This window comes from Liolophura sinensis, chromosome 6 (genome assembly GCF_032854445.1).
Source record: "Liolophura sinensis isolate JHLJ2023 chromosome 6, CUHK_Ljap_v2, whole genome shotgun sequence".
In the NCBI taxonomy this organism is placed as follows: domain Eukaryota; kingdom Metazoa; phylum Mollusca; class Polyplacophora; order Chitonida; family Chitonidae; genus Liolophura; species Liolophura sinensis.
This window is the reverse complement of record NC_088300.1, coordinates 58829549-58840821: the sequence shown is the minus strand read 5'-3', so window position 1 is coordinate 58840821 and position 11273 is coordinate 58829549. Positions and strand designations below refer to the sequence as shown.

At 37.4% G+C, this 11273-nt stretch overlaps 1 protein-coding gene and 1 long non-coding RNA gene across 2 annotated transcripts; one reads left to right on the top strand and one right to left on the bottom strand.

The window, feature by feature from the left end:
• Positions 1 to 912: 912 nt before the first annotated feature.
• LOC135466467 (uncharacterized) lies at positions 913 to 2746 on the top strand. Its single transcript, XR_010444117.1, has 3 exons — positions 913 to 1049; positions 1704 to 1836; positions 2574 to 2746. It is a non-coding gene; the product is annotated as an uncharacterized LOC135466467 (long non-coding RNA).
• Positions 2747 to 4883: 2137 nt separating this feature from the next.
• On the bottom strand, positions 4884 to 11156 carry LOC135466134 (ADP-ribosylation factor-like protein 1). The gene is made up of 6 exons (XM_064743503.1): positions 11059 to 11156; positions 9334 to 9468; positions 8657 to 8738; positions 8039 to 8150; positions 6780 to 6958; positions 4884 to 5463 (listed from the first exon to the last, which is right to left on the bottom strand). Exons 1-6 carry the CDS (start codon positions 11060 to 11062, stop codon positions 5433 to 5435), a joined length of 543 nt encoding a protein of 180 aa, XP_064599573.1. The 5' UTR covers positions 11063 to 11156; the 3' UTR covers positions 4884 to 5432.
• Positions 11157 to 11273: the final 117 nt, after the last annotated feature.

Sequence of the window (11273 nt, the reverse complement as noted above, 5' to 3'; positions counted from 1 at the left end):
TAAAAAATTCAAAAAATCATTAGAACCATTTCCCTCAACAGTAATTAATGGTCCTTAATCTGACATACTCTTTGAAGAACTCCTAATGAAATTTTTTTCTTTGAACATAGGCTGCAGTTCTACGTGTCATCTGACTTCTGACTTCAATTGTATCTCATTTCAGGCAACCTTAACCAAATCACCAGGGAATAAGGCTAAAATATCCTTAGAGTGAGGTTGGAATTAATTACAGCAGAAGTTAATGGATCGTCACTTTGATGAGATCTTCAGTATCAGTATAATATAAAAAGACTACAGCATTCAGACAAAAACTAGAGCCTGGCTCGTTACTCATTAACCCCCCCCCCCCCACACACACTACCACCCTACCCCACCCCAACCCCCAACTCTTGATTCCGTGTCTATTACAAATTAAAATCAATAGATTACTAAATCTGTAGTACATCAGAGCTAAAGGTTGTAGGGTAACGCCAGCGTACTCTACATGTATGTCACGTACTTTACTGCTGTCTTCTGACAGCAGAAAGCAAGCGGTAATTAGAGTTAAAAAATATGAGACAACTATGCCTATCTTCTGGAACTCCTGAAGATGCAAAGTTATTGCAGTGGTTTAATAAAGGTTCGTGGTTTTCACTGCAAATGATGATAATTCATGCTTTAATGTAATTTTCAACAGCAACTTTCCGACACCGACCATCGAAGCTCCACGTTTACACTTTACATGTGTAGGCTTAGAAATGTACGGGTGTAGGTCTATATTTCATCATATCTGCAGGTGACGCGAACTTAACGTCAACAAAATCAGTCTGGCGCACAATGTAAATATTTGGTCTAGCTCAATGACTCCCAAAATAGCTGATTGGTTTTTTACTGAACGGTTTTAACGTTCTGTGCAGCTGACGCTTAGTGGATGTCAGATACCTCGCTTGCATATTAAATATCCTCTTAAGTTTGGCTTCTAACTATATATAGGCAGGATTAGCGACTCACGCCTTGGATAATCGTCAAAATGATGCTCAAAAGAGCTGTTTGCGTTCTTTTTGCCTCCGGTAAGTAAGCTTGTTTGAGTAACCACATACCATGCTTTAGGCCGTGAAGTTGTGTACTATGTAAGGTCTGTATGTCTTTACAACATTAACTCAATAGCAACTTTCTACGATAAGTAATTTAATTTGCATATGTAATTCTTTTGTGTGCACGTTTTGAGAATATCATTAGAGGCAAACATTGAAAGGGAAGCACATCCGATGTACAGTGTATACTTGAAACCATGAGTTTATCCTTGTCCATAACTTCCCCACAGAGTCATGTGGTTTATCAATTTTTTGCTCAGTTTCTGTTGGTTTATATCTTGCTCCTTTCCCTTAGTAGTTGGTGGTTTGTAGATTGAATAACCTTTATAATTTCCGCACAGATCTGGGTGGTTTATATCTAGCTCTTCCCCACAGTTTCGGGTGGTTTATATCTCGCTCTTTGCCCCAATTTCGGGTAGTTTGTATCTTGCATCTTCCCAACAGTTTCAGGTGGTTTGTATCTTGTTTCTTCCCAACAGTTTCTGGTGGATTATATCTTACACCTTCCCTCAGTTTCTAGTGGTTTATATCTTGCTCCTTTCTCACAGTGTTCGGTATCTTTAAGCTTCTAGAATAGAGTGCAGGGATGTTGTATTCTAAAGGTTGAATTATTACTGTCTCCAATTTTAGTGTTAATCTCTTTGGTGAGTTCAGAAGGGTGTGGTGAAGTCGCTTGCCTAGCCATCTACTCCCCAATTTGCGCACAGGGCGCTGACAAAATCTGGAAACACTATAACAACGAATGTGAATTCAATAGCTGTGGGTAGGTAAATCACAAATACCATTTTACCTAGCAATATTTAAGATGGCCCTGTATCAAAGGAAAAAGAAATGTCACATATGTTTAACATATGTTTGCATGGCTTTGCGATTATTGACCCGGAACATCAATTTTGTTTGAAGGTTGGTACATGAGAATGTCTGTTTCTACGCATAGAATCTAATATTTAAATATTTATATATAATATCTGATTACTGTTTATCGCCATACTAAGTCTATTTGTAGAGGTAGGGGTAATCGGAGCTCCCGTGGAAAACCACCCAACTTTGGCACTTTCCTGAGGAACTTTCTCACATGTGACGTACACATATGCACACCATATAGTGATGGAAACTAAGTGGTCTCCAACGAATGTTAGTGCAAACGGCCACACGAGCGGTTACAGACAGGGGTTAATATATAGTTACCGAAAGCGGTAACTCAATGGTTTAAGGTCCCAGATCTCCACCACAGTGCTTTGATAGTATTGGAAAACATGCTTAAATTTATATCATGAGATCAAACAATTTCATGTGACTGTTATGCGCCTTTTTGTGTGAGGCGTGAACAGATTTGTTACGAGAATATCACAGCTGCATGGCATGAAGGAGAGTTACTTCAGCAGGCTACAGTTTATGTGTATCACATCAAACAAGTGTTATCGCGATATTGATTTCTTAATTTGTAAGCACTTTGAATATCTACTTTCTATTAAAATATGAGAGTTGTGTTTATTTCAGAGGAGCAACCACGTTCGAGTTGTCATGTGCCACTACAGTCACTAATGCCGCGGACTGCTTCTGTTAGCGCAAGGCGCTATGGATAACGTACCACGCCTATATGACGTTTCCGTGCCTGAAGGAAGTTCAAATACCGGTCTACTCAGTTCATCAATAAAACAAATGCCTATGTCAACCTACCCTGTGTTGAATGCTTCTCAGATACAAGTACCTTAACCATATCCAACGCGAGTGGACAATGTTCTATTCGACTCAAGATGTTCTCGCTTAAGGTTATTCTTTGATTGTTGCTTAATGCCATACTCAGTAAGACGATGACTGTCAGTTTCATATCACTGACCGCCCTTCATGCAGTTACTAACGAACTTTTCCCAGCATGTGACATACAGATATGCATTCAATTACTGGTGGGAGACAAGTAGCTTCAACGAACACTAATGGCCACACGAGCGTGGTATAGCGATGTTTGTGACCAAAGCTTTATAATCAGTGAGAACGGTTGAATCTATAATTACCTGTCCGTTTTTGAACCCGCATTTCTATGTCCCAGCGACCACTAGAGCACGGTCCGGTCTCTTTCTCACCTTATACAATGGAGGCTATTATTAAGGGTGGATGAAAATCGGAGTGCTCAGATTATACCACTATGCAGTTACTTGCTAACTTCCATGTATTGGTGAAGGCCAGTGGTATATACCGGTACAGCGAACTGATGCAAGACTACAAAAATAAACATCATTGACCACTTACAGACTGTGCTCTGGTCTAACTACCAAGAGCTCAATGATTATGGGAGGGCCTTTGATTTCTAACCTACACAAACCACTCCACTCAGACCACAAACAAGTGAAAAATTCCTTGACAAACCACAATGCAGATTCCATCTATCCGTTTGAAGAGGTGCATTGGTTTCCTCTTTGCTCTGGGTGGTTTCCCCCAACAAAAATCCTCATTCCCACAGAACATGTATACAGGTGGGGAAAAGGTTCTTGAGTGTAGTGTAAACCAAGGACTTGGCCACAGATGTGTGTTAGTGTATGATGAGTGTGGTTTATCCTCACCTTGTGAAAGGCAAAGACAATAGTGCCCTTGCACTGCTCCAACCAATGACTGGTATCTGATACTTGTAATGCTTCAGTGAAAACAGATTACAAGAAACCACATAAATATACAAGTTGATTTATTTATTTCCACCTTTTCAGAGTTCATATATTACATGTAATGTGAAACACTCACATGGATAAGAAATACCATATATGTACATCAATACTATGGTTCAATGTAGACAGATGTAGTTTTGTTTCAACAGAAATAGAAAACGGTAGATGACATGACGAAAACGAAAATGAAAGAAAAAAACATGCAGAAAAAACAAACACAGACATACTAATGGTAACGAAGGGCGAAACAATATAATCAACAATAACTTATTAAAAGTAAAATACAATCTTGAAAAGATGTAAGCTTGTGGAATATATGTTAGTAATTAATACGTAAATTACAAAAAGACGATTACATGCAAATCTGTCCGGTCAGTTACCCCCAGAGCAATGGTCCAACATGAGGATTCCCTCTCAGCTCAGTCTGTATAGGATAATAACTGGTGTGTCTAAGTCCTGTTGGTGTATAACCATGGTACCTAGCGTTTCCACAGGCTCAGGAAGTCATCCAGCGGGCCTCAGTGGCACAAAGCAAGATGGGCACCACACATGCCAGAGGACTACACGCATGGAAATCTCAGAGGAGTGGCTTGGGCATCAATGTTCTTTATAGTGCAAACTAGTCAGCATCACAGGACAGTTTATACAAGATGAAACCAGTTGTACATGTATGCCTATAACATCCTGCGAGTTAATGAAGGAAATAAATTTTTGATCATCCATTTTTTGTCCACCCCATTCTGTATGCTTTATTAGGCTAAATCCTGTGACCATGGAAATCTGAAACTCCCACTCGTAAACTGTCTCTTTTCCAGACCCCAAATTCACATTTTCTTGGCTATTTGGAATGAAGTCTACAGCTAAAAAACCTTCCAGCAAAGAAAAATGATCTAATAAGCTGAACTTTCTCATAAACACAGTAGTGCATAAAAAAAATGTTGGAAATCAAATTTCTTCACGAGATAGCCAGCATACTACATGTACATACAGTCTGGGATCAAAATGGTTCTGTAGTCTGCCTCTGGTACAGATCAGTCCATAGCATATGTGTGTCAAGATGGTCCTTAATTTCAACGCTTTCCACGCCCAACTACACAAGTCACGCTTTTCAAGGTCTGGAATAGATGATTTCTATTTCCAGGCTTTTCAAAAACTCCGAAGAAATGCTGATAGTATTCTGTCTTTCTTTGTAGTTATGCCATAACACAGCCGACTAATCCCCCTCACGTATGAATCAAATATGCTATAACTAATTTACAAAGTAAATGACAGTCAAAACTTACTTCAACCTTCTACAGACAGTTCCCTCTAAAAAACGTATATATATTTATATATATATATTAATTTACAATTTATATGTACATAGTTATCCAGTTTTCATTCTTTCATAAGACGGATCTCCAGAAAGTCATTTATATGGATGCAGCTACCAGACAACCTCAATTCTACCCTCCACGAAGGGCCAGTGACATTTTCTACATGCTCCTCGTGATCTGCATCCACTGGTCAGGCTGGTAAATGGGAATTCTTAACTTCTCTCACAAAAGTCATTGTTCAATCATCACACCTCTGTCATCAAGTCAATCGGTGTGTTCTACAAGAACTACACAGCTGACCTTGAGGGCAACATGATTGCTGCAGGTCACATGAATGTTAAGGGCACAACACTATAGGCCCCAATAATGCTGCACTGCTGTTTTCACTTCTGCTGGGCAAGAGCATTTGATAACCTACAAAAAACAAGTAAATATATTTTAAGGCTTACAGCAGTACTCAAGATTTTAACATTGTTTTAGGAATAAAAGGTGTACATATCCTGTACATTTATCCAGATAAAATATTTAATGTGTACAAACTGTATTTAGTGGGAATGACAAATGTCACAGACCCAAGGTGAGACGCTAACAGATCAGCTTGTCAAATATTTATGAATCACATTCATTTATTTAAAGATAAGGAATCCGGAAGAAGGAAACAGAAAATAGTGCCCTTTATTCGTGCTAAAAATTGACCCTTTTGGAAAAATACCACCCTGCCCCTTTTTTGGTTTGAGGCTAAAGATCTGTTATGTGAGTACATGTATGTCACATATTTGGATACTGATGAGAATGGAAGGATTTAACTGTCTTTTCTAATATGAATTTATCATTCCACACAAGATAATCATTAAGATATAGAACAATGTTTATGCGCTGTTTTGTTGTTCAGAAGCATAACTACAGAGTGTGGAGTATCAAATTAAAGACAGATAAAAGTATGCAGCTTGGGAACTTTTCTACACATGTTTATCAATATTCTGCAACACCAAATGATGAAACTGGGAAGAGGCTACGTCACGGTCAATGCTTCATGATCCCATTCCAAAACATGAACACAAGCTACTATTAAAAGCTGACTGGAACTACCATAACAACATATACACAGGCCTGTTGACCTGGGAAATAAACTTAGGGATTTTCTAAATAGCCCTTCCTCTTCACTTAATAACAAAAGTACTTTCATGCATTCATATTAAAACTTTGGAATGCACCTTCCCCTCATTACAACACAATTCTGATGATCGTGTTATAAGTATAATACATTGTATAATAATGAAGGCTGGTAGTCTGTACTGACGCATAAAATATAGGAATAGGTACATGTGTACTCTGATGCTGGATGTTGTGTATGCCTAATCAGTCTAATATCATGGTATGTCATCGAATAATTACACGGTAACCAAGCCTCAAGGTGCAAAAGAATGAATGAATGATTATGGCTTAACACCACATCGGCAATAAAGGTGCAAAGGAGATACATAATCCGAAACATTTGAATGTATGTACAGGTATATCTTGGAAAAGCTTGGGGGACACATCTGTGATCGTCTTGTAATGAAGTGTGTTATATGGAGGGAGAGGTGTATGTTGATAACCTCTACCCAGGTAAAGGTTGTTGTACACCAACAGATCCAAAGAATTGTCTCCCCTTCCGAATGTCATGAGAACCCAAATCTTCAGACAAAAAAACAAACAAAACCAACCCAAAAACAATAGCCATGACTTACCATTCCATAGACTCGTCCAGTCCCCATCCTTTGATTGCTGATGCCTTAAATATTTGGTATTTCTTGTCCTTGAGAGCCTGTAATCCTAAAGCATTAACCACTTCTGCCACTGTCATGGCACCCTCTATATCCTGTTTGTTAGCCAAAATAACTAATACTGCCTTCTTCAGCTCGGGCTCCTGCAAGTCAATTAATGTTCACAATATACATCATTGATTACTTCTGAAATTAGGGATGAGTTGTTCAAAAGTGTATTAGAGCTTAATCGTGACATTAACTTTAGTCCAGACTAAAGTAACGTTAAATTTGTGTTGGGATGTGACTGATATTAACATTTAATCCAGTTGTTCCACAGATCAGTTTTGCATACAATAGAAAGAAAGTAACTCTGAATATTGAAGTCATAATGTTCATCTATATTTCGCTATGCTTGTGCTGTCATCAGGAAATATGTACAGTAAAGAATACATAGGATTATATGTATTAAACTCCTTATAAACTTATAACTCCCGACCTATGTCTTTATGTATACGTTTTACTAGAAACTCAAAGCTATGTAGTGTATCAATTCACTTCTCCTGGTTGTAGGCATAGATACATACGTAAAACAGAGTGATGTTTGCTACGAAGACTTTCAAAACACATCAACAACAGCAACAGTGAAATTCATAATCATATTGAGCAATGCTCAAACTTTCAGCAAATCTGTGCTTTCTTTATCCTTGATGATTGTTTTCATGACACTAAGCAGATCAAGCCATCCCTGTATATTTTACTAAGAAACACCACTGTAATTCACAGAGTTAACCACAGGAATGGTTTACTTATTACAGAGGCTTTAGCTATCAAACCCAATACACCAGAATAAAATCATGGCATTAAAGCTACTAAAGAATTGTACATTTTTAAATAATTGTACAGCAAATTGATATATATATTTATGTATGTATGTATTGTTGTTTTCACCTATATGTTTTGTTTTATTTACTTCGTTATTTACTGCATGATTGTACATCTACAACATAGTGACCTAAATACAGATTAATAATATGACTTTGATTTTGAGTTACTTTCTTTCTATATTAACATTTAAGCCTGGAATAAACTTAATACACTTTTGAACAACTGACCCCAATACATTATTATGAATTGAAATTATTTATTTTAACAAGGAAATATTACAAGATTGCTTCATTCCATATTTATAAAATACAAATACAGTATGATAATTCTGCATGCCTTTGAGACTGATAACTTACCTCAAACATAGCAAACAACTCGGATTTTGAAATGCCAATTCTATCTCTATCCATGCTGTCAACCACATAAATAATAGCATCTGTGTTTGAATAGTAACATCTCCAATAGGGTCTGTGAAAATAAAAACCAAAAAATTATTATTACCACAAAAGCCATGAGGTCAAAAAGTTAGCAGATTATAGCATTATTGTTCAATTAGGACATACATTATACTTCATAAGCCACATTCTTGTAATGTTAATAATCTACCTCAAATTAATGACTGTCACTCTAAAAAGGCAGAGTGGTCAGTCTTTATATGGTCTCTCTAATTTGAGAGAATTAAACAGATGCATATCACACTGTGTATATAACAGTGCATACTTTACTTGTCTAACATTGTAGTAAATTGTAATTTTAATGTGCACATTATATAACAAATGACAAATTTACATTCATAGTCTGACTGATTGACCAGCGTTATATGCTCCATTTCGCTTCACTGACTGTGCTCAGCAATAGATCTCTGGTGTAGAAAATCATTGAAATGATCCAACAGAGAGGAAGACCCAGCAGATTGAAAGCCTCTATTCATGAATGGATGAACATCCAACAAAACTGAACACAAGAATACAAACCTAATACTTGTCTGTCCGCCTAAGTCCCAGACTTGGAATTTCAGATTTTTATGAACTACTGTCTCGACATTAAATCCAATGGCTGAAAGGACAAAGAAAAATAAGCATTAAACACAGCGAACAATAGAGACAGATGTGATCAAGGAGACCTGGAGGTTTGGACTTATTGATATGATTTAAAACCAAATGTTACCAAAAGTTGCTGGCCTACCTAACCTAAGCAATATTATTTATTCACTTATTTATTTGACTAAAGTTTTACGCCTTACTGAATAATATTTCACTAATACAATGGGGGCCAGCATTACTGTGTCATTGTACTGCTCTAGTACGTTAACCACTAGGCCATGGAGGCTCCAACCTAAGCAAGATGAGTTCCAAACATTGAGCCAACATGGAAAATGCAAACTCTAAGATTAATTTCTAATAGCACACACATACTTGTCCACACATCCATTACTTTCAAAGTGTTGATCTCATGTATTGATCCTGGCTTTGGTTACCATTAATTACTAAGGTTTTCTACCATGTGTGATGACAACCGCTGTTGAAGAGGGTTGGTAAACTAAACATTCTAGCACTGACAAGGGACATTGTGCATTACCCTAACACACTGTCTAGTTCTGGGTAATAATGGTAGTCGGTGGTGTAAAACGGTATAAACAGAAAATATTTACTTGGAATGGTTGTGACCACTTCCCCGACTTGTAGCCTGTACAGAATAGTTGTTTTTCCAGCCCCATCCAAACCCAAAATCAGTATCCGCCTTTCTCTTGTGCCGAAGAGCTGTGAAAAGTAGCTTATCAAGCCACCTGAAACAATACAGATTTACACATAGGATTATCAAAACAGAAGAGGCTTTCTACATTGAGCTCTGGTATATGCTTATGTAGCAAGTAAATATTACAAATATTAGAATAAAAACTGTCAAGTCTTTTTCCCTGTAGTTAAGCCAAGTCAAAAGGCTGGCTTCATGAAATACTGAATCTGGTGCTGTCTATGATATCTACTAACAATTTAACATGCAACAATGTGTTTGCTCTTCTGATCATACCGGAAAATTGGCATGTATATGTCATGTTAAGGAATGGTACCATCCATGTGTTCAAAGTTATCTGAAATAGAGTCTTGATGACAACATATTTTGGGAAGAAGGTCATTATCATAGAAATTGTCTAAATACATGTAGAATTCATTGGAGTATTTCTGATATGATGGATTTTTTTTAGTGTGAACAACTCCAATTATACAATGTACAACTACTCGTGACAGTTGTTGAAGATGGCGTTGGGTTTTGTTTGAAGAAGTTGTGTGCAATAACCTTCTATGTGGACTATGATACATCTAGAATCAGAATTACATATTTAGAACTGTTAGAATTTCAAAAAAGCCTGCTGAGCAGATCTACATGTTGCAGAATACCTTGATCTGTTTCATTCTTCCCAGCTTAGCCTAAGAAATACAAATCTGCACTCTTCCATCCACCAGTCTAAAGTATGCATTGTGCTACAAAGACAGGTTTCCCTTAACGGGTTGAAATATTTCTTTCTGGCTTGTTGGGTGTACTAAAACCTCGGAACCACGTGCCAAAAGATAATAAACCCAACAAGTCAAAACCATGCAACCAGTCTTAAATGACAACTTTAATGATGATTTCACCAGTCCTCATGGATGTAGAATACAAAAAACCATTTGCTCAGTCAGTCGAGCAAGAAAAATTAATTCCAATATTAGATTCAAAGCTTGCAGCTATCATGTGCGCAACTGCTGTTATCCAAGTTTTCCGCCCTTGGCCTCGGATACAATCTGGATTTTGAATGCACCTGATGTGTTATTTGAAGAGAGAAAAGTCAGCATCAGATTTTCTGCAAACAACTAGTCTGAAATGAATTTAAATGTGTATGAGTCACTGAAAGCATCATTTTCCTTTCAATCCTCAACAGAAATCGGCGTGTGCTGTCGTTTTGGGGTGCATTTAACGGTCAACTTCGTTCCACAAAGTACCTTGCAGAATGGACCTACCGCGTTTTTTGAATTCAACGACTAAACTAAAAGGCAGGTAAATATCTGAAATTGCTGAAACCTCAACGTTTAATTTAATTGAACTACGTGTGAGAGAGATTTTTGCCTACACTCTTCCATCACAATAAGGAACCATGCATGATAATGAGACAGCCAGTGCATATTTCTGGGCGTTTGCTTCTTTCAAAACCACTAAGGGCAAAACTCCAGGAATTCGTGAAAACCACCGACATCGTCGTGAACTGCTGAAATCCAATAATCATGACCTGCTTTGGAAAACAGCAACAACAACAACAACACACTACACTAAATACAATCGGAAGAACAAACGTCCACACAAATATACTAGTGGTCACAGATCTTCCAAAACTTTGCCTTACCCATGTTATTATGCTGGGCACGTATATGCAATATCAAATTCAAGAGAATTCAAGAAAATTAGAATGCAGTGACAGGTGAATCAGTAACGTGGACCCTCCAACAGCGCATGCCCCAAAAGTTAATATAGCAAAGCCGCAGTCAACATTCAGTTAATCAAAATTATGTGTTGCAATTATTAACTTGTTTTGCGCCAAAATATTAAATATTATATACT

Coding starts and splice junctions, on each gene's coding strand:
- LOC135466134 (XM_064743503.1), bottom strand. Junction 8,151..8,656: donor GGCGGACAGACAAGTATTAG/GTTTGTATTCTT, acceptor TTATTTTCACAG/ACCCTATTGGAGATGTTACT. Junction 6,959..8,038: donor AGTTGTTTGCTATGTTTGAG/GTAAGTTATCAG, acceptor ATTGACTTGCAG/GAGCCCGAGCTGAAGAAGGC.